The sequence below is a fragment of the Lontra canadensis genome, unplaced genomic scaffold (genome assembly GCF_010015895.1).
Source record: "Lontra canadensis isolate GAN:19392208 unplaced genomic scaffold, GSC_riverotter_1.0 scaffold27, whole genome shotgun sequence".
Taxonomy (NCBI): Eukaryota; Metazoa; Chordata; class Mammalia; order Carnivora; family Mustelidae; genus Lontra; species Lontra canadensis.
The window spans coordinates 15,241,398-15,268,006 of record NW_022631021.1 but is presented as its reverse complement, the minus strand read 5'-3'; the positions used below and the strand labels follow the sequence as shown (position 1 = coordinate 15,268,006).

Below are 26,609 nucleotides of genomic sequence, written 5' to 3'. Positions count from 1 at the left end.
TTAGTGACTGGCTGGATTATTCCAGTGAAGTCTAGGTCCCCCACCCAAGGTAAAGCCTCTATGTTGCTTCTCAAGGAGGTGCAACATCCCACAGTCACCATGGGATGACACTGGTTTTGTTGGGCTCTCTCACTCTTTCCCTGATCATACCCAACAGATAAAATGCATTAAGTCCTGCTAGTTGATAAATTGCTGGAAGATCAATTGCTCTACAGAGTAATCCAATCCAATTCTGTCTCCTTTGAAGGAACAGTCTTTGTGATCACTGTTTGATATTTATTTTGTTCTCTTAGGTATCTTATTCCATGGCTTTCATGAAAACTAGGCAACCTGCAGTTTATCCTGTATCTTGAATGTCCTCCCAATTGCTTTTCACCACAATTTCCACTGTTCTTGAAAGTATCTACAGGGTTGAACTTCTCCACCACTGTTGCAAATAAAGTCAGCTCTTTTGTGAGTACATTAGGAGCTATCTGTTTCACAGCCTGCTTTTTCTCCAAGGCAAAGTTTCTAAACAAGGGCTCTGGACAATGGCAAACGTCTCTTTTAGTGGCACTCCATTCCAGGAGCTGAACAGTTGGTGGAGGTGTGGAGGCATCAGCCTGAGGTTCTCTGGTCTTCCCCCTCCTGGAATAAATCACTGTCTTACCAGGTGAGTCAAGGGTAATAAAGGGCTCAGTCTTCTCAGTGTGCTGTGTTCAAGGTAGAACTTCTGATCCATTAGTGTCACTTGCATGGAAAAGGAGCATTGCTACCTCTCAACTGCACTCACCTGAGATTTAGCCTAAGCAACAGGTACGCTGGGGACAAGACGACAAATGTTGATATCCTGCTCCTTCCAGGAAAAGAGCTCTCTCTCTCTGAGAGCTAGGGGTTAGAGAGTAGAGGGAAAATCCTTTGTTCTTGGCTGCACCAGTCTGGGATGGAGTCTCTGTCTCACAGAGGTGGGAGGGGAGTGGTAGGGAGTGATCTTGATTGGAATACTACAGACTCTTCCTTTGTTACAGAATTTTCATAGATTTTCTTTAATAGATGTTTCTTCATTTGCTGTTTTTCCTTAGAACCGCTTCCATAGGCTTTAAACAGTTTTTGAGATATAATGTTCAACAGTTTCATTTGGGAACAGGTCAGCATAGCTCCTCACACTATCATGTCAGAAATACTATGAATTATTTTTTATGAGTGCATGTGAATGTAAACTTATCTCAAAAGAAAATAAACTAAGAGCACCTGGGTGGCTCAGTTAGTCAAGCATCTGCCTTTGGCTTAGGTCTTGATCCCAGGGCCCTGGGATCCAGTCCCACAGCAGGCTCCCTACTGAGCAGGGGGCCTACTTCTGCCTCTCCTTCTGCCTGCTGCCCTACCTGCCTATGCTCACTCACTCTCTGTCAGATAAATGAATAAAATCTTAAAAAAAAAAGAAAAACTAATCACAACATAAATATATAGCATGGCTAAACTACATCTAAAACAAATATTATAGCTCTCATGGTAGAAAAAGTAGACCCACAAGAAAAGCAGTTAATCAATTATCTCTGATAGTCTATTGCCTAATGTGATTACCAGGTAACATGCAAGGAAGGCTTCTGGCATGATTCTGAGTATCTGTATTCTCTGTACAAACATCAAGAAATCATGTAATGAATGGTATTTTTTTTAAAAGATTATATTAGTAGGCGGTGGGTGGGGCAGAGAGGCAGGCATCGGGGGTGGAGCAGGCTCCCTGCTGAGCAGAGAACCTGATGCGGGGCTCAATCCCAGGACCCCGAGACCATGACCCGAGCCAAAGGCAGAGGCTTTAACCCACTGAGCCAACCAGGTGCCCTTGAATGGTATTTTTGTTTGTTTGTTTGTTTTTTGTTTTGTTTTGAATGGTATTTTTAAAAAGGGAATGAGCTTGTAATTAAAATTTTTAAAAAGAGAGGAGGCAAGACCCAGAAAAATGCCAGCTGAAAAAAGTTGAGACCCAGTAGAGCTGGAATATTAAATTTTGTGACCATAGTAAAAATTGGTATCATCAGGTTATACTCTCTAAAGGACTAAGTTTCGTAAAGAGCATAATGTTTCCATGATCTGAAAGTATACCCCTATAGATTATTTATTAATTGTAAGTGGGAAAACTACATAGTGGTGATACTGGATAACACCGAGAGCAGATGATTAAAATTACAATCCTTAATGAGGGGCAGTTAACTATCATATGCTTCTAAAAAAAAAAAAATAAATAAAACATTATGTACTTATAGATGCAATAATCTAAAACACTTCAACATCACTTTCAGTGTTTTGTCTGGTTATGCGAAACTTGAATCTAACTGTGAGGAAACCTTTGACAAGCCAAAATTGAAGAATATTTTATAAAATAATTGGTCTTTATACTCCACAAACATCAATATCATGAACGACAAAGGCTGAAAAACTCCAAAATAAAAAAATTGGAGCTATGATAACTCAATGCATTATGTGATCCTGGACTAGACAACTGATAAAATGTGATAAGGACTGTATATTGGGGGGAAGAGGATCATATAAATCTCCAGATTTTAATAATACTAATTCTTTGGACTTCATGTTTTTATGTCCCCAAAATTCATATGTTGAAACCCTGTTTCACAATGGGATGGTATTTGGAAATGGGACCTTTGGGAGGTAATATGTCATGAGGGCAGAGCCCTCAGGATGGGATTTGTGTTTCTTATAAGAAAGACACAAGGGGCACCTGGGTAGCTCAGTGGGTTAAGCCTCTGCCTTCGGCTCAGGTCATGATCTCAGGGTCCTGAGATCAAGCCCCACATCGGGCTCTCTGCTCAGCAGGGAGCCTGCTTCCCCCGCTCTCTCTACCTGCCTCTCTGCCTACTTGTGATCTCTCTATCAAATAAATAAAATCTTTAAAAAAAGAAAAGAAAGACACAAGAGGGCCTGCTTTTCTTTCTGTTCTCCATCATGAGAAGATATAAGAAGACTGTAAACCAGGAAGAGTGCCCTCACTGAGAACCAATTCTGCTAACATCTTGATCTTGCACTTCTAAGAGTAATAAAGGTTTGTTGATTAAGCAGCCCATTCTACAGTAAATAGTTAGAGCAGCCCAAGCAGACTAAAACAAGTACTATGGTTATGTCAAAATCCTGATTTTTAGGAAATACACACTGAAAACATTAAGGTGTAAAGAGCCATGATACACGCAACCTACTCTCTGATGATTTAGAAAAAATATATTTATCCGTGTGTCTCTGTGTTAGTATAGAGAATATGATAAAACAAATTTTGTGCAATTTTTCTTTAAGTGTGAAATCATACAGAGAAGTCTTGATTGCGCTTAGAATTTTTCATCCTCCTTTAGCTTGTGTGAAGAAACAGATATTAATAATGCCTTAAATTCTTTCACAGTTGCTCTTCAGTAAATAGACTTTGACAACTCTTCTAACATGTACATTATCATAGAGGAAGTTAGTGAGGTCTTAATACTTATGACTGGCCAGCAAGATTGTTACAGTTACATCTGCATATATACTATTGCAACAAGACCAATTCCTTTAGTGAATATAAAGCAGTTTTAATATTTTTGGTTGTCTATGGTGTTTTTAAAACTTGGGACGTGTGGGTGGCTCAGTTAAGTGTCTTAACCCATTAAGACACTTGACCCATGGCTTGGTTAAGTGTCTGCCTTTGGCCTCAGGTTATGATCCCAGGGTCCTGGGCTCCAGCCCTGAATGGGGCTACCTGCTGAGCAGGGAGCCTGCTTCATCCTCTCCCTCTGCCCCTCTACCCCATGTTCTCTCTCATTCCTTCTGCTCTCTCTCTAATAATCTTTTTTTTTTTTAAGATTTTATTTATTTATTTATTTGAGAGAGACAGAGAGCCAAGTGGAAAGGAGAGGGAGGAGGAGGAGAGGAAAGGGAGGAGAAGGAGGGAGAGGAAAGAAAGAAGCAGACTCTCCACTGAAGGGGGGGTGACAGACATGGGGCTGAATCCCAGGACCCTGGGATCATGACCTGAGCTGAAGGCAGATGCTTCCACTGTGCCACCCAGGTGCCCCTAAATAAATAGTCTTAAAAAGCAGAGGGGGGCACCTGGGTGGCTCAGTGGGTTAAAGCCTCTGCCTTTGGCTCAGGTCATGATCCCAGGGTCCTAGGATCGAGTCCCACATCGGGCTCTCGGCTCAGCAGGGAGCCTGCTTCCCTTCCTCTCTCTCTGCCTGTCTCTCTGCCTACTTGTGATCTCTGTCAAATAAATAAATAAATCTTTTTAAAAAATGTTAAAACACAAACACACACACACACACACATACACACAACCTCTGGAATAAAGAACCTGAGCGAAAAAAGAGACAGACAACTACTGGACCATGAGGGGAGAATTTGAGAGATAAGTGATACCATAAGATGAAACAATATTAGAATAATTGGGATTCCAGAAGAAGAAGAAAGAGAGAGGGGGGCAGAAGGTATATTGGAGCAAGTTATAGTAGAAAATTTCCCTAATTTGGAAAAAGAAACAAGCACAAAAATCCAGGAGACACAGAGAACTCCCCCAATAAAATCAATAAAAATAGGTCCACACCCTGTCATCTAATAGTAAAACTTAACAAGTCTTAGTGACAAAGAGAAAATCCTGAAAGCAGCCTGGGAAAAGAAGTCTGTAACATACAGTGGTAAAAATATTAGATTGGCAGCAGACTTATCCACACACCTGGCAGGCCAGAAAGGACTGCCATGATATATTCAGAACACTAAACAAGAAAAATATGCAGCCAAGAATACTATATCCAGCTAGGCTGTCATTGAAAATAGAAGGAAAGATAAGTTTCCAGGACAAACAAAAATTAAAAGAATTTGCAAACACCAAACCAACCCTACAGGAAATATTGAAAGGGAATCGGTCCTCTAAGCAAAGAGAGAGCCTAAAAAATAGTAGACCAGAAAGGACCAAAGACAATATACAGTAACAGTCACCTTATAGGCAATACAATGGCACTAAATTCCTATCTTTTCAATAGTTACCCTGAATATAAATGGGCTAAATGCCCCAATCAAAAGACACAGGGTATCAAAATGAATTAAAAAAAAAAAAAAAAAAGACCCATGAATATGCTGTCTACGAGAAACTCATTTTAGACCCAAAGACACCTCCAGATTTAAAGTGAGGTGGTGGAAAACAACTTACCATGCTAATTAACATCAAAAGCTGGGGTGACAATCCTTATATCAGACTGAGTAGATTTTTTTTTTAAGATTTTATTTATTTATTTGACAGAGAGAGATCACAAGTAGACGGAGAGGCAGGCAGAGAGAGAGAGAGAGAGAGGGAAGCAGGCTCCCTGCTGAGCAGAGAGCCCGACGTGGGACTCGATCCCAGGACCCTGAGATCACGACCTGAGCCGAAGGCAGCGGCCTAACCCACTGAGCCACCCAGGTGCCCCCAGGACTGAGTAGATTTTAAGCCAAAGACTATACTAAGAGATGAGGAAGGACACTATATCTTACTTGAAGGATCTGTCCAACAAGAAGAGCTAATAATTTTAAATATCTATGCCCCTAACATAGGAGCAGCCAATTATATAAACCAATTAATAACAAAATCAAAGAAACACATTGACTATAATACAATAATAGTAGAGGACGTTAACACCCTCTGTATTCTGAACATTACATCTGAAAGCAACAGAATACATATTATTCTATAGTGCACGTGGAACATTCCCCAGAGTAGATCACATCCTGGGTCATAAATCAGGTCTCAACTGGTACCAAAAGATTGGGATCATTCCATGCATATTTTCAGACCACAATGCTCTGAAGCCAGAACTCAATCACAAGAGGAAAGTTGGAAAGAACTCAAATACATGGAAGTTAAAGAACATCCTACTAGAAAATGAATGAATAGGTCAACCAGGAAATTAGAAAAAAAAATTGAAAAAATTCATGGCAACAAATGGAAATTAAAACACAACTGTTCAAAAATTGTGGGACACAGCAAAGGCGTTCCTGAGAGGAAAGTATAGAGCAATACAAGCCTTTCTCAAGAAACAAGAAAGGTCTCAAGTACACAACCTAACCCTACACCTAAAGGAGCTGGAAGAAGAACAGCAAAGAATACCTAAACCCAGCAGGAGAAGAGAAATAATGAAGATCAGAGCAGAAATCAATGAAATAGAAACCAAAAGAACAGTAGAACAAATCAACGAAACTAGGAGCTGGTTCTTTGAAAGAATTAATAAGATTGACAAACCCCTCGCCAGACTTATCAAAAAGAAAAGAGAAAGGACCCAAATAAATAAAATCATGAATGAAAGTGGAGCAATCAAAACCAACACCAAAGAAGTACAAACAATTATAAGAACATAATATGAGCAACTCTACGCCAGCAAATTCGACAATCTGGAAGAAATGGATGCATTCCTAGAGACATATAAACTATCAAAACTGAACCAGGAAGAAACAGAAAACCTGAACAGACCTATAACCAGTAAGGAGACTGAAGCAGTCATCAAAACTCTCCCAACAAACAAGAGCCCAGGGCCAGACAGCTTCCCAGAAGAATTCTACCAAACATTTAAAGAAGAATTAATACCTATTCCCCTGAAACTGTTCCAAAAAATAGAAATGGAAGGAAAACGTCCAAACTCATTTTATGAGGCCAGCATTACCTTGATCCCAAAACCAGACAAAGATCCCATCAAAAAAGAGAATTACAGGGCACCCGTGGTTCAGTGGGTTAAGCCTCTGTCTTCGGCTCAGGTCATGATCTCAGGGTCCTGGGATCAAGCCCCACATCGGGCTCTCTGCTCAGCAAGGAGCCTGCTTCCTCCCCTCACTCTCTGCCAGCCTCTCTGCCTACTTGTGATCTCTGTATGTCAAGTGAATAAATAAAATCTTTAAAAAAAAAGAGAGAGAATTACAAACCAATATCCTTGATGAACACAGATGTGAAAATTCTCACCAAAATACTAGTGAGTAGGATCCAATGGTACATTAAAGCAATTATTCACCACGACCTAGTGGGATTTATTCTTGGGCTGCAACGCTGGTTCAACATCTGCAAGTCAATCCATGTGATACAATACATTAATAAAAGAAAGAACAAGAACCATATGATACTCTCAATAGATGCTGAAAAAGCATTTGTCAAGGTACAGCATCCTTTCTTGATCATAACTCTTCAGAGTGGAGCGATAGAGGGTACATACCTCAATATCATCAAAGCCATCTATGAAAAACCCACGGAAAATACCATTCTCAATGGGGAAAAACTGAGAACTTTAGCTCTAAGGTCAGGAACACAGCACAGATGTCCACTATCACCACTGCTATTTAACACAGTACTAGAAGTCCTAGCCTCAGCAATCAGACAACCAAAAAATATATATAAAATCCATCCGAATCAGCAAAGAAGAAGTCAAACTCTCACTCTTTACAGATGATATGAAACTTTATGTGGAAAACCCAAAAGACTTCACTCCAAAATTGCTAGATCTCATACAGGAATTCAGTAAAGTGTCAGGATATAAAATCAAGGCACAGAAATCAGTTGCATTTCTCTACTCCAACAAGACAGAAGAAAGAGAAATTAAGGAGTTGCTCCCATTTACAATTGCACCCAAAACCATAAGATACCTAGGAATAAACCTAACCAAAGAGGCAAAGGATCTGTACTCAGAAAACTTTAAAGTACTCATGAAAGAAATTGAGGAAGACACAAAGAAATGGAAAAACGTTCCATGCTCATGGATTGGAAGAACAAATAGTGTGAAAATGTCTATGCTACCTAAAGCAATCTACACATTTAATGCAATCCCTATCAAAATACCATCAATTTTTTCAAAGAAATGGAATAAATAACCCTAAAATTTATATGGAACCAGAAAAGGCCCTGAATAGCCAAAGGAATGTTGAAAAACAAAGCCAAAGTTCGTGGCATCACAATTCCAGACTTCAAGCTCTATTACAAAGCTGTAATCATTAAGACAATATGGTACTGGCACAAAAACAGACACATAGATCAATGGAACAGAATAGAGAGCCCAGAAATAGACCCTCAACTTTAAGGTTGACTAAGCAGGAAGGAATGTCCAATGGAAAAAAGACCTTCTCTTCAACAAATGGTGTTGGGGAAATTGGACCGCCATATGCAGAACAATGAAACTGGACCATTTCCTTATACCACACACAAAAATAGACTCAAAATGGATGAAAGACTGCAATGTGAGACAGGAATCCATCCAAATCCTTGAAGAGAACACAGACAGCAACCTCTTCGACCTCAGCCACAGCAACTTCTTCCTAGAAACATCATCAAAGGCAAGAATGCAAAGGCAAAAATGAACTTTTGGGACTTCATCAAATTCAAAAGCTTTTGCACAGCAAAGGAAACAGTCAACAAAACCAAAAGACAACTGACAGACTGGAGAAGATATTCACACATGACATATCAGATAAAGAGCTAGTGTCCAAAAATATATAAAGAACTTATCAAACTCAACAGCCATAGAACAAATAATCCAATCAAGAAATGGGCAGAGGACATGAACAGACATTTCTGCAAAGAAGACATCCAGGTGGGCAATAGACACATGAAAAAGTGCTCCACATCATTCAGCATCAGGTTAATACAAATCAAAACCACAGTGAGATACCACCTCACACCAGTCAGAATGGCTAAAATTAACAAGTCAAGAAATGACAGATGTTGGCGAGGTTGCGGAGAAGGGTAACCCGCCTACACTGTTGGTGTGAATGCAGGCTGATGCAGCCACTCCGGAAAACAGCATGGAGATTCCTCAAGAAGTTGAGAATAGAGCTACCCTATGACCCAGGAATCACACTACTGGGTATTTACCCTAAGGATACGGATGTAGTGATCCGAAGGGGCATGTGCACCTGAATGTTCATAGCAGCAGTGTCCACAATAGCCAAACTATGGAAAGAGCTAGATGCCCATCAACAGATGAATGGGTAAAGAAGATGTGGTATACATATATACAATGGAATACTATGCAGCCATCAAAAGAAATGAAATTTTGCCATTTGCAACGATGTGGATGGAACTAGAGGGTATAATGCTGAGCAAAATAAGTCAATCAGAGAAAGACAATTATCATATGATCTCCCTGATATGAGGAATTCGAGAGGCATAGTGTGGGGTTTGAGGGGTAGGGAAGGAAAAAGTGAAACAAGATGGGATCGGGAGAGAGACAAACCATAAGAGACTCTTAATCTCACAAAACAAACTGGAGGTTGCTGGAGGGAGGTAGAGTATGGAGAGGGTGGTTCGATTATGGACATTGGGGAGGGTATGTGATATGGTGAATGCTGTGAAATGTGTAAGTCTGACAATTCACAGACCTGTACCCCTGGGGCAAATAATACATTATATGTTAATATAAATAAATAAATAACCTCTTGTGACCCACTACAAGCTGAACCTCAAAAGTTTTGTTCGGTGGCTTTTCATGGACAAATAATGTTACTACAATGCAAATACAGTAAATGATAATTCTCAAAGTTTTTCTAGAAAGGGCAAAGGAAGTTTTGAAAATTACTCAAAATGTGTAATAATGGCACTAAAAACTACTCTCCAGTTTACTCATACAGGCAAATATATCATTGGTTGAAGGAGAAAATGTTGATATTCTAAAGTATTTATTACAGCATGCTCTAATATGAAAAGAGGCTTGCACTTCTGATTTAACCACAGAAATTAACCACCCTCATCTGTCCCCTCCAACAGGCTTCTTTTCCTTATGTGCAATGAAAATGCCCTTATAGACCTATGGGTTAGTCTTTTATACTCTTTCAGAACCAAATGCTTTTTGTTCTGCTCCCATAACTCCCAGAAAATGATCATGTCAACGGTTCCATATTATCCTAAGAACCATCTTCTTCCCTGAAGAATATTGTTTTGGAATAAATGCCTATAAATCAATTTATTAGAAATTGTTGAAGAGGCTATTCCAGTTGCCAGGTCTTAAAACCAGAGCATTTAATCTAAACCAAATATGGTTCTTAATAATAGAATTGCATTGGATGTATTTGTACTTTTGCTAAAGCATATTAAGATTTGGTGCTGTGTGTATATGAATTCTTTTGCCGAAGTTGAATTCTCCTTAAGTAAATTACAGGTTAGTGCTCTTTCCCCCTTTTTTTAGATTTATGACAATCTTAGATAATAATTCTCATTGAGGGTTTGAGCCCTTCTGATGCATTAAATTGCCTCTTGGTGGCATTCTCTTAGTAATGAACCAGGTCTCCGGAATCTTAAATGCTGCTGCTGTGCAGCCGATGTTCAGACAGATGGTTCTATGAATAAACATTGAACAAAAAAAAGCAAGTCAATAGAAAACTAATGAAAACAAAACTAAAGTCAAAGCCTATACTTCTCTGTTACATGGTGAGTTGAAAGAGTAGTATCAACATAGTATCACTGACGTATATCTAGAAATCTATTATGATGTTACTTAGGACACAGTCTAGGAACTAAATTAGAGGAGATATCAAGTCCAGTGATGGGCTCTCTTCACAGTTTTAACTTATAAAGCAAAATAATGGGTCCATGGCCCCCCCCAAAAAAATCTCTTCAGTCACACAAAAAATTTCCATGTACTTAAAAAGTCTCCATTTTGAACCCTGAACCAATCAGCAAACAACTCTACTTCTTTCTAATCTAACCAGTTTCCTCCTTTATTCATTGGCCTTAACATCACCCATCCCAATCTCTTCTTAATTTCCTCAAACTGAGAGACTCCTAAGCTGTATGTTTTTTTTCTCCTTTGCTACACGGAGGTAAATAAACCTGGTTTTGTGGTAACTATAGACATGTCTCTAATAATCTGTTAGTGGGTTTCACAGGATTTTCTTATGAACCTACCCAACCAAAATTAGGTAGGTTCACCTACCCAAAGAAAATTACTATTATTGTATAGCTAGTTTTTCTATTTCAGCATGGCTTGGTGGTTTGACATCGTTCTGATCATATTATCTTGCATTTTTGAAAAACAGGATTTTAGAAATTTTAGCTAAACATTTTCAATGGAAATAAAAACATTCAAGAGTATAGAGTACATACCATGTCTTAACCATTTCATTTCCCAATCACTAGACATTCAAATGTTTTCCTATTTTTCTACTACAGAAAAATCTGTGATAAATAATAATTTGCATAAAAATTTTCCTACAGATTAATGTGTGTCCTTAAAAAGCTTGCAATGACAACTGAATTGAAGAGTATGAGTATTTGGGGGCTCCAGCCATACAAAGTTTGTTTTCCAAGAGTTTTACCAATTAACTCCTACCTCTAACTGGTCTCTCATTCTCAGTTTGCTCCTAGAATTCTCAAACTTAGGTGGAAAAGCAAATGAAATCATAAAGCACTCGCTGGAAATGCATGAAATACCAAGAATTAAGGAAAATTACTATAGGCATAAACACTCAAATGGTAGATTTGCATATAGACAGGCAAAAACAAGCTCATAAGATTTAAAAGAATTTTCCAACTTAAAAGGTCCTTTTCAAAACTGTTGGTGTGGGAAAAAAAAAAAAAAAGGCCAGATCTTTTTGGTAAGACAATAGAGTGAAAAACCACACAGGTGAACATGAGTGAACTATTTTTATAGAGTGCTTTTTGGCTGTGAACACTGAAAAAAGGTAAGCTATTTTTATAAAGTAGTATTTGAGACTATCCTTAAACAGCACGTTATTTCCACTAGTGTAGGGCTTAGTGATAGTGAGGCCTTGGCCCAGTGTCGTCTTGGGCCCTGGACTCCCTTGCTTCGCCAGTTTTCTTCAGGACAACCGGTGACTAGCGGTCTGGTCTTCAATTTTTCTTCTCAGGTGTATTAATACATACTATCTCAGACAATGAAGCTAGGTGGGTAACATAAGGACACCTTCTATTTCTTTCCTTATCACAAAATTCAACTAAGCCTCCTCATTCCAGGCCCGCTACCAAAAAAAAAAAAAAAGGAAGACGATGAGAATTTGGTCCCCATCATCCGCATTTACGGCCAAAACATACCGCTGAGCTTCGCTTCCACACCCACACAATATCCAATTCCAAATCCCCCACACAACCTCGTTCCTGCCCTTCACTATAAAACAGAACCCTGGCTGCCCACGGCTCTGCAAAGCTGCAGCTGACGTCAGCCCCGTAAAACGCATGCGCCATACTTTGGAGTCCTTTTCCTCTCTTTTCAACCGAAATCGGACAGTCACAGGAACAACCAGAACTACAACTCCCGGCTTCCCGCGCGGCCCGGGGAAGGCAGGCCCGGATTGCGAGACAGAGGCTCCGGGGGATAGCGGCCCAGAGCCGGTCGCTCCTCCTTTTGAAGCGGTTTCGCACTTCTTTCCGCCCGCGGCGTCGGTGGCGTCGGCGGCGTCGGCGGCGTCGGCGGCGTCTGCGCTCACGCAGGGGCGGGTCACGGCGGCGCGAAGCGGTGCTGGGCGGGAAGGGAAGTCGTGGCGGCGGCGGCAGCGGGAACGGCAGCGACGGCGGCGGCGGCGGCGGGGACCGCAGGAGCGGTGGTGCTGTCAGTTAGGCCGTCGGAGAAATGGGAGACCCGGGGTCGGAGGTGAGTGGGCGAGCGTTGGGCCGCGGCATTCTCAGGCGAGCCAGGAAGGGCTTTGTGTTTTGTTGAGAGTGAGGCCTGGTGCGCGGCGCCCGCCGCCGCCGCGGGCCGAGAGTGTCCGCGTCTCGGGCCGAGCGCGTCCGCGTTCGGGCCTGGTGCGGGTGTGAGCGGGGAACCAGCAGTAACAATGGCCGCCCGGCCGCCCCCGGCCCTGTGCGCCGGCCACGGAGGTCCCTGTTGCCGCTGCTCGGGCCGCGAGAGCGACATTTTGAGACAGGCTCGCTCCTCGGCGGTGTGCGTGCCTCCCTCCTCCTTGAGGAGATTTGGGGAATTCGCAGGGGCTGGTAAGTCGTTTTCGGCGCCCCTCCCTGTGGATGGCTCCACGTCTGCAGAGGCAGAGCCCGACTCCATCGAGCCCTGTTCTTGGTGGGATTTGCATGCAGTTGTGCTCAGTTCGGTTTCCTCGAGAGCTTGCTGTGTGTCTTAGGGAGCTCTTCCTTTTTCGTTCTTTTTGGGAAGAATCTCTTCCTCCAGGTACGTGGCTGTATGTAGATAAGCATATTCTGGCTTATTTTTATAGATGATAGAGTCTGTCCCTCCAGCTGGGCCTGAGGCATCTGAGGCAACGCCGGATGAAAATGAAGATGACATTCAGTTTGTCAGTGTAAGTAGCAACGAAATTCGGGTGTTTCCCAGAATCCCAAACCTATGCGCGGTAAGCCGTTCTGTGATGATGATACCTCGCCTGTCCGTTCGTCATTCAGCAGCTGGGTGTGGATGTCTCGCAGGTACTGGGCACTGGGGAGTATGGCACAGGATGAGGAAATTTACCGAAAGGGGTCTCCGAGCACCTGCAGGGGCCACCACAAGGACTGTGCCCGAAAGGACATGTTGCACATGGAATCACGCTTCTTATGCCTTCATTAGCGCCACTTTAGACTTCGTGTGGGCAAAGTCGTGCGCTCTTAAGAGTGTGTATGGAAGCGGGGCAAGAGTGTCCTTTGAAACACGACCTGCAGGTTAGAGGGAAGGGACCGGAGAAAGCAAGAAGGGTTGCAAGCACTCAAAGTGGGAGCGTTCTGGAGCTTCCTAACGCGAAGGCAGGTAGCTTGAAGACTTCTCCAACCTCTGAGATCACCACGTTACAGCATAATGCAGGAGTTGACGTTCATAATGAAGACCCTGCATCACCAGGAACACACGTGGTTTTCAGGCTGTCTTCCCTTTGGGACAGTGGTCTCTGAGCGTTAGGATGTGTAAGTGCAGATTTCTGGGCCTCACACCACAGCTGCTGAATCAGAATTTGAAGGTGGGACCCAGGAATCTTCACTTTGGAACAAACAAAAGGACATGTGACTCTGTGGGCCATGCTTTGTAAAGCCTTGGTTTAGGGGAACTGGGGTCATGATGTATTGGGGGATGGTTTTCACCCAAAACTAAAGTTTTGCAAAGGGTCTGTTTAAAGTGGTAGCTAGTCAGAAACTTCTACAAACCAGTGATTAGTTGAGGTTTGCTGTCAGAGTTGTATAATTTTTCTTTAATAGAGTGTTGGATGTGTATTTGTGTTTATTGATTTGGGGCAGTTTGTAAAGGTGGTTATTAAATGGTATCCTCTACATACCCGAGCATTAGGGCCATTGTGGTGATCCATTGTCATATTGCAGTTTAATGGATTTCTATAGGAGTCTTTTACATGATTGGGGGGGGGGGCTTTCCTCACCATTGCCAGCGTTTACTGTGCTTTGTCCTTTTATTTCAATTTCAGTATAGTTAACATTCACTGTTATATTAGCTTCACCTGTTCTCTGTCCTCATTTTAAACTTACAAGGATTTCTGGGATGCGGGTAAATCGGATTGTATCCTTCTCCTTCTTTACTGTGGACTAAAGTATGTTGGTAATGGCATTCCATGCTCCTTAGGCAAATATTTCAGGTTTCTGAATATTGGTATATTTGGAGAATATTTATCTTTATATTTTGTGCAAATAATAGAAGTATATACTTTCTAAACTATGGGCCTTGCTTGAGAATTACAGATAGAATTAATAAGATTTGAAAACCTTTTTTTGGTACTGGTGGAATGAAAAATTATAACTTGTGATTAACAAGCGTAGTAAGGTACTAAGCTGAAGTTTAAAATATTCTTAATTATTTTTTAAATATCTTTTAATTTAAATTTTGTATGTAGAGGATCTATATATCTTTGCATGAAGAATAAAAAATAATACAGTCAATGTCTTGTGTATTCATCTAGATCCAACATCTTCTGTTTTTCCTTAGGGGTTGGCAAATAAAGGTTCAAAGTTCTGATAGTGGAAATGAAGATGTAAATTATATGTAATAAGTACAATTACAATACTAGAAGAAACCTGTTAATAACATTTCTTCCAAAAATTTAGTGATAACACTTAAATGATAATTAATGAAACCTTAATTCTGTTTCACAATAAATTCAGAGACAGAGCCTTCTACTTCTTTCTGTAAGCTGATCTTATACTTGACTCCTTCGGGTAATGCTTATCCAGTAACAATAACATTGTTCTCTGCATAAGATTTCTTCAGATACAAAAATGGCATTAATGGCGTGACTTTTTGATTTACTCTAGTTTGAATTTCTTAGTTCATGCCCATTAATCTAATTTTCCCATCTTTAATCCACATGGTGGCACAGCAGCGTTTATGTGGTTTGCAAAATACAAAGTCTGGAACCAAATAGCATGTTAAAGGAAAGCAATACAGATGTGGAGGTGCAAAAATGAGTTCTTTCGTTTAAATTTTGTTGAAATGTATGTATAGAGAACCACCCTGTTTGTAAGTGTGCTCTTTGATTTTGCAAAGTCAGTAACCTCAAATGAATGTTACCGTAACAGAAACTTACTTAAAGATTTTGCTCTCGTTTTCTGTTTAGTTTAGTAATATAGATATGTCTCCACCCACCCCTCGTCCCACACCCCACTAATGTAAAGTAGAAACCTTTGAAACCTATGAAATCTTTCATAAACTAAGATGGCATAAAGTGTAGTAGTAATTATCATTAATTTATATGGGAAAATTTTTAGCATTTCCAGACCAAAAAAATAACCTCTTTTAGGCTGTTTTGCTACCTTAGGACATCTTGCTAACAGTTGCACAAAATAAATCAAGATATACTGTACAGGTACTTGCAGATAATTCAAAGCTGTCGCAGTGAGATGCTGAGTTTAGCTCCCAGGGAAGGAGCTTGGCTGTGCTACTCTTGTTGCTTAGGGTGCATGCTACCTCTATAATGGCTTGCATTGAGACAAACACTGTGCAGTAGTTTGGCTTTTCACCTTTTTTTGTATAAGCAAAAATCTCTTAAGATTTCCTTCAGGGGCGCCTGGGTGGCTAAGTGGGTTAAAGCCTCTGCCTTCTGCTGGGGTCGTGATCCCAGGGTCCTGGGATCCAGCCCCACACTGGGCTCTGTGCTCGGTAGGGAGCTTGCTACCCCCAACCCCCACCTACTTGTGATCTCTGTCTGTCAAATAAATAAAATATTTAAAAAAAAAATTTCCTTCAGTAAGTGAAAATGGGTACTAATGTAGGTTATTTGTTAAAGTGAAGTAGTGTGAACGCAAGCTTTCCGAGAGCGAGAATACTTGTCTAATTCCTTATTCAGCCACCATCTTTTTGTCTTTAAAACTGCAGATATTTTAATTTGTTCTCAAAAAACTATTTTAGCTAAGAGCTGATGACATTTTCACCGTTCTACTTGAGATACAAAGGTGTGAAAACTGCTGAGGCAACCTATTGTAATCTTGGTAATAACACATGAGATTTAGGTTTCAGCCAAGGTTATCGGTATGATGTGAAATCATTGAGCATGTAGAAATAGTGAGGAAAAAGTATAATTTCATAAGTAACTTCAGAAGCACGTAGGTGAAATGGTAATACTTTACAGTAGAAAGGGGTCATGAGCAAAAATACCAAGGTATCTTCTGGCTGGGTGTCTTGGGCCTATAGGTCAATAAATGAAAATAATGTTGCAGTTTTTGATATGCAAAGTCATAAGTAAGTACTCAAGAACTGCAGAGATTAATTGGAAATACGTCCTACCTATAAGTGTCCATATTTCCGTGTGGGTGATAAGATAGGTGATGAAAACTGTAAATAGTTCTATTAGAAAGTAGTTCTTTTATAAAAGTACATGGTGCTATTTAAAAAAATAGACTTTTGGCATAAATAACATGTAGTATTTGTATTTAAAAGAGCATTTTGAAAAGAAATAAGGGAAGACATCAAATTGGGAAAGCAGAGGATTATGTGTAATTCTGGAGGATAAAAATTTTTTAAGTAGAAGAGGAAAGGGTGGACTGGATAGTGTAGATCTTGAACTGTAGACTAAATTTGAACTTAAAGTAGTCAGTTGGGAATCATTCAAAATGTTTGAACTGGGCAGGACTACAGAAGTAAATTATATCCCTAACTTCTATATATGGAAATATATAAAAAAAAACCACATGCATTATATTTAAGGTTTTAGGTTAGAGTTGTGCATCTATGCTCATATATGTAGTTTTTGTTTTAGACTGGGGTAAACTACATTTCTTGTAGACTGTGTCTTAGTGTATTGACATTATTTTCCATTTAGGCTTGACCCTTGAGCAACACAAGTTTGAATTGCATGGGTCTTATATGCAGATAAGATTTTTTTACAGTACTGTAAAAGTATTTTCCTTATGATTTTGTTTGGCTTTATTATAAGAATATAGTATATAATACATACAACTTGCAAAATATGTGTTACTCAACTGTTTATGTTATTGATAAGGCTTCCAGTCAAGTGTAGGCTTTTAGTAGTTTTATTTTGGGGGAATCAAAAGTTATATGTAGATTTTCAATTCTATGTGGTAAGAGGGAAGTTCAGAGCCCATAACCTGATGTTCGTCAAAGGTCAACTGTAACAGTTAATTGGTGTCTGGCTTTATATGAAAATCATTTTCCTGATAACAGGAATGAAAGCTTTTTGTGTCATTAAAAAAAATTTTTTTTTTTTTAAGATTTTATTTATTGGGGCGCCTGGGTGGCTTAGTGGTTAAAGCCTCTGCCTTCGGCTCAGGTCATGATCCTAGGGTCCTGGGATCGAGCCCGCACATCGGGCTCCCTGCTCAGCAGGGAGCCTGCCTCCTCCTCCTCTCTCTCTGCCTGCCTCTCTGCCTACTTGTGATCTGTCTGCCTAAAAAAAAAAAAAAGATTTATTGATTTATTTATTTATTTGACAGAGATCACAAGTAGGCAGAGAGTGAGAGATGGAGGGAAGTAGGCTCCCTGCTGAGCAGAGAGCCCATGCAGGGTCCGATTCCAGGACTCTTTAGATCATGACCTGAGCCGAAGGCAGAGGCTTAATCCACTCAGCCACCCAGGTGCCCCTAAAAAATTTTATTTAACTGAAAATATTAATTCAGCTCTGTTCCTAAATTATTTTGCTTGTACTTGTGCTCCTTGCCCTAATTCTATGGTCTTGGGGAGTAGCATCCTTTGATTTTGATATTGGTACAAAAGGGATGAGAGTGATGGTTTACTGTTTGTTGGATGGAGCAGCTTCAAATAAAATACCTTTAATTGCAGAACTACATGCATTTATATGTGTTAAGAACATAAACATCATTATAAACATTTTAAGAAATCATGTTTGACATTTATATAATTAACATTCTTTTGGGGATATTAAGAACTTATTTTTTGGTTAGTGTTACGAATTATTCAGAGGTGGGTACAATAGTGAGAAGTCTCATTGAAGGAATACAGAGTATTTCTCAGAAACTTAGGTAATAAGACATTGATATATAAAAGTAGTATGTAGGGTTGCCTGGCTGGCTCAGTTAGTAGAGCATGTGACTCTTGATCTTGGGGGTGTGAGTTTGAGCCCCATGTTGGGTGTAGGGATTTCTTAAAAATAAAATCTTTATGCAACATGGGGGTTAAGGGGGTAGGAGAAGAGTAAATGAAGCAAGATGGGATTGGTAGGGAGATAAACCATAAGTGACTCTTAATCTCACAAAACAAACTGAGGGTTGCTGGGGGGAGGGGTGTTGGGTGGGGGGGTGGGGTTATTATGGACATTGGGGAGGGTATGTGCTATGGTGAGTGCAGTGAAGTGTGTAAACCTGGCGATTCACAGACCTGTACCCCTGGGGAAAAAAATATATGTTTATAAAAAATAAAATTAAAAAAAAAGAAAAAAAAATCTTTAAAAAAATTTTGTTTTGTTTTGTTTTTAAAGATTTTATTTATTTGACAAAGAGCATGCAAGCAGGGGGAGCATCAGGCAGAGGGAGAGGGAGAGGGAGAAACAGGCTCCCTGAGAGCCCAGTGGGGGGCTTGGCAGGACCCTGGGATCAGGACCTGAGCTGAAGGCAGACTCCTAATCAACTGAGCCACCCAGCCACCGCCCCCAGTAGTAGTATGTATACTTTGAACTTAGCCTCAGAATTATTATGACCACACAGCCAGTTAAGTATATAGAGAATCAGGTGTACCTCACTTAGTTTTCTCATTTGTTAAGTGGAATAATAGCAACAATACACTATTTCACCTTGTAATTGGAGATTAAATGAAATAGTGTTGAAAAGTTCAGCACAGTGCCTATATAGGGCTCTGTGATAAATGTTATTAATAGTAAAATAAATGGAATACTAAAATGTTTTAGTTCTTTAAGTCATTATGGTGGAACTTTTCCCATATTCAATATGAAAATTAGCCGAAGTGTAGAGTGTTTGCTTATAAGTAATATTTTCCTTTGGGATTACTTAGCTTTTTAAATCAGCCTCTGCCTTTTCGGTGGTCTCAAATACGTGTTGTCATCTTTTACCACTCTTTCACTTATAACTTCACAAGTATTGTTGAGTGAATAAGTATTTTAAATGACTCTTCCGCTTTTTCTCATTTTTGAATTTTCTGTCTTGATTCTTTTTATTCTTTTAATTAGTGTGAATCATATAAAGCTACTGTTCTTCTGCAGTTCAGAAATGGTTGGTTGCGTATGGTCTAGTGGTCTAATGGTTCACCCCTATAGTAAATTTCTAATAGTCTTCTGTCATCATTCCCTGTTCTTATCCTTTCTACTATTTTTGCAGCTATTTTTAAAGCCCATTTGTGACCATTTTCCTTATTGTTTTCTTTTGTTTTTTTTTTCAAGGGGGGGGTTTTCTCGTTTGTTTATTATTTCCCATTCTTTTGGTTTTGTATTCTGTTACCTTCTTTTTTCTCCCTTTTTCCCTATCTCTTCGTGGAAGCTTTCTCTGCTTCTGTCTCTGTGTATTTCTGATAACCTGGAGACTTTCTTGATGTACTGTTCTATGGACATAATAAGAGTTTCAAATGCACATTTCTTTTTTTTTTTTTTTTAAGATTTTATTTATTTATTTGACAGAGATCACAAGTAGGCAGAGAGGCAGGCAGAGAGGGGGAAGCAGGCTCCCCACCTAGCCGAGAGCCTGATGCAGGGCTTGATCCCAGGACCCCTGATGCAGGGCTCCATCCCAGGATCCTGGGATCATGACCTGAGCGGAAGGCAGAGGCTTTAACCCACTGAGCCACCCAGGTACCCCTCAAATGCACATTCTTGAAGAGACAAAAACTAAAGGTGATTTATGAACAGGAGAAGCTACCAAATTTTTATTTCTTCCACTTTCTTTTTGGATTGAATGTATGATATTGACCATAGTTCTGGTCGATTTTAGTCTTAAAGTAGGTAATTGATCTCTCTTGATCTCTCTTGACCATAATTGGAAAATACTCTGTCCCTGTTTTCCCCTTCTTTTAAACTTCCATTTTTACAGCTCAGGTGAAAATCTTAATTGTTTATTACATGATTCCTGCCCTGGTTTTATCTTAGTGGCTCGATAAAACCTGTCCTAAAGGATAGCAGTTTTCTGCTTGGGGAGAAGTTGTAGCCTAAGAGAGAAACAAGTTATCTTTGAGACTGGATGCCTCTTCTCAGGAAGAGGATCTTTAACTAGATCTTAGCTTTTGTTTCCTGACTGTAGTCTTTTTCTGCTAGTTTTTACACTGTTTGCCAATAGTCAGCTTTCTACATCTTAAGAAATCTTTCCCTTAGCTGACTTCGCCTCCTGTGTTCCTTACTCTTGTTCATAACATACTAGATTTTTAAAAAGAATATTCTTGACTCATGGCCTTTACTGTCTCTTTTTCTTTTTCTTTTTTAAGATTTTATTTTTAGTAATCTCTACTCAGTGCGGGGCCGGAACTCACAACCCTAAGATGAGGTTGCATGCTCTGCCGGCTGAGCCAGCCAGGTGCCCCTATTGCTTCATTTTCTACTTAATTTTTTAGAGCCTTGCTTCTGTATGCTTGCCACTTTATTAAAAGTTGGTCTCAGGTGTTTTTTAAAAATCTTGTCAAATTCAGTGGCAGTTTCTTTGATTGTCAGCATTTTGAGCCACATTAGCATTGAAAACTTTTTGTTGAGGTTTTCTCTAGCTGCTTTGAATTTATGTATTCCTGATTCTTCTCTAATGCCTGATTTCCTGCTTAGCGGTTCTTCCTGAGTCCTAAATTCTGCATTTTCTCAAGAACCTTCTTCAATCTTTTTTCTCCTCCTTGCTTTCTTTGTTGGCTCTATCACAGTTTCAGTTTAGTCTTTAGTCCCAAATCTGTTTATGCTGTGTTCATACATCCAGATTATAGCCCTGCATTCCCAGCTATCTGCCAGTTACCTTTGTGTACCACTGTTACATCAACCCATTATGTCTAAAAGAATGTCAGCATCCATTTCTGTATTCCAGATTATTCTGATGGCATTAGTATCCTAGTTCCCAGATTTGAAACTTTAAGGACTTAATTAATTCCTTGTTATTGTTGGGGTTTTGTTTTATTTGGCGAGGGGGCTGTTTTTCATAGCCAGTCTTTTTTTTTTTTTTTTTTTTTTTTAATACCCATGTATTCTCTTGAGTGCGTACCACAACACTATTCTCTTTGCCATTATTTTAGTTTTGTGTTATTGGATTGATTAATTATCCTCCTTTCCCCACTCTCCATACTTGTCTGTGTGATTAATCTATTTAAAGCACAGCTCTCATGTTTTTCCTATCTGTGTATTTATTCCCTTTTGCTTGTAGAATAAAATCTGGGCATTTTTAGACCAAGCATTCAAGGCCTAGTCTGTGATGCAGTCAGTATGGTTGGAAACAGGTTGAAGAATCAGGTTTGATGTTTGACTATAGGAGTGAGAGGTAAAGCTGAGCTGTTAGTCAAAGAACTGCATGTTTTTGAGCTTGGTTATCTAACAGATAATTAATACTCATCCCATCTAAAAAGCATTGAATCATACTGTCTGCTATTTGTATCCTTGTAGCAGTTTTCCTTTATTATTATTTAATCCTTTCCTCAAAGGATCACCGTTGTCCTAATATTCTACCAAGGTTTTAAACTCTCAGATCTTACTGTTTCTTATTTGTGTATCTGAATATTTTTCTGTGTTCTGATTACTTTCTGCCAACCGTAGACTTCTTGTTTGGAGGAATTTTTGCCAATCCCAAGAAAAAAGTGATTGTTTTGAATGACCAGTTTAGTTTGAATAACTGTACGTGACTTGTCAATTTGCTCAATTCTTTCATAGGAAGGACCATTAAGACCTGTTCTTGAATACATTGATCTGGTCAGCAGTGATGATGAAGAGCCTAGCACCTCTCATAGTGATGTAAGTACATTATGTTTGATTTGCATTTCTTTCACTTCTGTCATTTAAGAGTCATTGTCTAAAGAGAGTTATCAAGTCAATGATGGTTGTTTTTAGGATCTATAGTACTTTAGAGAATGGCCCGTTTCTGTAGAGTGAACCACAAAAGGTGTCCATTGAGTCCTTGGCCCAAAATATCTCCTACTTCCAGTTTTGTTTCTTTACTTTCAGTGAGGATGTGAAAGGATAACACAACACAGAAAAGTTCTAAGCCTTGAAGATGGTATCTGATAAAAGGAAAATGGAATAAAAACTGCAAGGTTTTGGCTCCTTGTGCCCTTCTCCCCTTCTCCTTTCCCATCTCTCCTCAAGTGCCATGTATAACTGGATTCTTTTCTTCCAGAACCACGTGGCCACAGAAAGTTTGTTTTACATTGGAAGGAAGGCTATGTGAAGACCTTTTAGGAAATGGAATGTAGGAAAGGGTTTAGGTGGCATGGTACTTCAGTTGTCACTCCTTTTAACCTCATCTATCCCTCCCATATTTATAGTTTTTGTCTCTTACCTGTGATTTTTTGGTTGTGGGTTTGACCCTTAAACCAATATTTCCCTTACTCTGAGAATCAAACTAGCTGAGCCCTTTGTAGCAATCTTGTCTTTCATTTGTCTTAGCCCAAATTTCTATTAATGGGCTATTTTCTTGATGGGTTGGAGAACTCCTGGCTCTTCTCAACATGGCCAGAAAACTTTCTCTATGATACAGGGGATTGAGACTTGGACGTGGAATCAATATATGTAGGTTTTAATATGAGCTTTGCTCCTTATTAATTCTGTGATTTTGGATAAATTAAGAAACCTTTAACCTTAGTTTCTTTATCAAATAAGGGTAATACCTACCTCACAGGGTTGTTGTGAGGACAAAATGAGGGTAACACATATGTAATAAGCTCCTTGGAAACTACAAACACTAAAGTAGGACTATGCAACTGGGAAGTTTTGTTATTCTTGGAGAGTGAACAGGAGAAAATTTTAAAGGGGCTTAAAAGTGACTCTGCAATGGGAACTTTTAGAAATATTTTTTGTTCTCAGTGGAACTTTTCTTGAGTTCTCTGTTTTTTAGCTTTTACTTGTTGACTTACATACATTGAATGGGATTTTTTAAAAAAGATTGTTAATCAATAATAGTCTCACCACCTCTTCTTATCCTAGCATGAGACCAAGCAGCAGGCCAGGATGGCACCACTTGAACTGGGCTTGTTTTCACTTTTTTTTTTGTAGACAGAGTGCTACATTAATAGCCATAGTTGGTGTTAGGTTTTTGTGTAGAAACCTTGTGGATTTGACTTCTCTGATCCCCCTTGCTGATCTGTAGTGGATTGCATCTTTCATTGTTGTTATAGTAATTTTAAAAATTGAGTTCTACTTACTGGACATGCATCTCTGCACTTGAAAGTTAACATATTAAAAGCATTTTTTTTTCTTCCTTGGTTTTCTTGTTCATGTGGATAACCCAGAGAATGCCTGAGTCTAAGGTGCCATCCTCTGAGAATCATCGCCCAGAAATGTGCTCTAGCTGCAGTATTCCTCTTCCCATTGGAGACAGCAGCTCCTCCTCTGGGAGTTGCACCAGCAGTCCACAAAGGATAGTTTCTCAACCTTCTTCTGTTGAGAACCCATTGGAGAACCAGAAAAATGATCAAAATAATTCAGATATTAAGATCTCTGAGACAGAGACACTTAAACCATCACAAAATTTTCAGACTCTGCCTTCATCTCCAGTTCTGGTCCCCCAACAATCTTTGGCCTCTTCAGAGGTTAAGGAGGATTTACCTATAGAGTCTTCTTCAGCTTCACAGCATGGACAGGATGCCATCCTTTATCTTCAGACACAAGTGGCTGAGATGTCCCGAGTGATACGTGATCTGCAGTCTAGGAGCTGTTTTAGATTTCATCATTCTAGGCCAAGTGAGAACTCCTCAGTGCCATGGGACATCTCCACCTCTAAGGATGAAAATTTATCCACAGTTGATGAAGAAACTGACTGCAAATCCCCCTCAGCTGATGACAAAGGGCAGCCAACTGACCCCAGTCAGTCTAGTTTCACAGGTCTTTTGAAAAGAATGGAACAGAGAGGTGTTATAAAGAGAGTAACATTACAATCTGAAGCAGAATCATGTGAAGGGAAACCTGATTGTGTGACCTCTAAGAAACGTTTGGTTCCTCCATTGCATCCTCTTCTGAGAATTGCCACCACTGAGGTTTTTAAAGACCCTGCTGATTGCCATCCTTCTTCCTTCATGGGGCACAGGGTATATCCTGTGGCCAAGGATACCTCTCCTTTCCAACCAAATCCACCAGCTGAGGGCCCTATTGTAGATGCATTAGAGCACAGCAAAAGAGGAAGCACAACATCTCCTCTAGATTCTACCTCAAAAGAAATGGAGGTCATGGGTTGTAGATTCTACCATGCTGCTTCCATTGCAGCCCGAGCTGCTAGCTACATGGCCTATATGACTCAATATCAGCGTAAACTCTGGGAAGATATGGAGGATCTTGTTCATGACCCAGAGTTTGATCGTGGAAAAGCAAGATGTATAATATCTGATGGTATGGATGCCGGACTTTGGCAGCTTTGTACTACTAGAGACATAATGGATTCCGTAGTCAGAGTTATGGCAATGGCAATAGACTACAGAAGACAAGCCTGGCTCCGACTTACATCTCTCACTAAGAAAACCCAGGAGAAGATCTCACACTTGCCCTTTGATGGTACTTCCCTCTTTGGACAAGATGTGAATGCTGTTGTTGCAGAAGAAAACAGTATTAAAGAAAATGACTATAGAGACCACAACAAATACTATAACCAACATCGATACTTTTATAGTCATGATCAGAAAGCACATTATCACAATAGAGGATATTCCAAAGGAGATTGGTACAAACCTCGCAACCATCCTTATAGATATAGAAAAAAGGGAGAATCTCCAGAACGCCACGGGTACAAGAATTAATAGCCTGTTTGCGTTCAGCAGCATAGTCATCCAAGATCCTGACTATTTTACTGGCTACTCCCACTCGTACAGCATCTGCAGGTAGGAATTATCACAGCTGGAATTATCACAGCTAACATTTAAATTCTAGACTTTTCAAATGGAGTATATAATAAAGAGACTCATGTCTTACTGACCAAGTGAGCAATAGAGACTTTCACCTACGTAGGGTTGGACAAAGGTTTACCTATTATTTCTGGTCCAAAATAAGTTCAGATGAGGGTACTCAGGAATCTGAATCCTCTTGTGAGTAAAGAAAAATATAAAGATCTGTGCCTCAGGAAAATCCTACTGATAAACTGAGGACTAGCTGATTTGGGGTCTGGAAATAACCTACTGTTAGATCCTTAATTTTAAGTCATCAATGCTTCCTTGTTCAGGCTTCAGCTTGTCAGATCTTCACAAAATGACAATTCAATTGTACTGTGTTTATGTCGGGATGATCAATTTACCAAGAGTCCATACTACTCTCAAGCTCTCTCAGACTTAAGAATCAATCATGAAGCTGTATGTCAAGAACTGGAATACAAATCAAATTTTGCCAAATCCAGTTCGTTTCAGTGGAATGGCTACATGTTACAGGTCTACTGTGGACACCAACCGGAAAAAGACTTTCCTGCCTGTAACATCTCTAGAAATTTTCACAGTAACTATCTTTATCGAGACTGATGGCTGCCGTGTCATTACCATTCAGAGCTACATGTGAGAGAATTCTTTATCATCACACCTAAGTCTCTGACCTGTCAAGCTCTCAGATATAAAGAAGATGTGAGACCGAGGCATGGTGTTCTCTCAAGATATTCTGGGCTTTTCAGCAAGATTACCTTCTTAAACAAAGCTACCTTCTAAATAGTTGACTTTCTTGAGCTTGGTAATCCATCACAAAAAAGATACATACATTAGTGCCCTGGATATAAAGGATGTTATACCATCCAGGCATGCAAATCTGAACTCTTTTAAGAGAATTTCAAACATGCCTGACAGTCTGGTCCTCTTGTTGCAATAAAGAGGGATGCCATCAAACTAGATGATACTAAGAATTCTTAAGCGTTCAGTATTACTGTGGATGTCGTAAAGAGAACATCTCACACAGCTCTGTTTCTGCATATTTATTTAAATGACGATATCCATTAGAGATTTCTTAAAAGTCTGAAATCAAGACTTCAATGACATGTTCTTCGTTTGCTGGTCCCTTAATCTAGTCGGACTCATCAGTAGAGACGACTATCATTTTGCTCCCAGTTGGTTCCATTAATAGTTCTTCACAGTTCTGGAACTGGCAGCAGATACCTCAATTGTATATCTCACAGTATCTTTTTAAAATCTCAAGGCAGTGGC

At 39.8% G+C, this 26,609-nt stretch overlaps 1 protein-coding gene and 1 long non-coding RNA gene across 7 annotated transcripts in view; one reads left to right on the top strand and one right to left on the bottom strand.

The window, feature by feature from the left end:
- Positions 1 to 26,609, top strand: part of ZNF451 (zinc finger protein 451) — a 139,041-nt gene that overhangs the window by 29,105 nt on the left and 83,327 nt on the right. For 3 of the 6 annotated variants that reach the window (XR_004383472.1, XM_032864471.1, XM_032864470.1), the window contains exons 1-3: positions 12,458 to 12,566; positions 13,144 to 13,227; positions 22,162 to 22,242. Coding sequence is in view for 5 of the 6 variants with exons in the window: in XM_032864471.1 (XP_032720362.1) it covers positions 12,546 to 12,566; positions 13,144 to 13,227; positions 22,162 to 22,242 (186 nt within the window). In the remaining variant the exon portion in view is untranslated. Of the gene's footprint in view, positions 1 to 12,457; positions 12,567 to 12,702; positions 12,908 to 13,143; positions 13,228 to 22,161; positions 22,243 to 23,735; positions 25,289 to 26,609 lie in introns of those variants that run through there. The other 3 variants (XM_032864472.1, XM_032864468.1, XM_032864469.1) reach the window with 3 other exon arrangements.
- LOC116871667 lies at positions 14,038 to 25,450 on the bottom strand. Its single transcript, XR_004383473.1, has 3 exons — positions 25,328 to 25,450; positions 23,654 to 23,659; positions 14,038 to 14,048 (listed from the first exon to the last, which is right to left on the bottom strand). It is a non-coding gene; the product is annotated as an uncharacterized LOC116871667 (long non-coding RNA).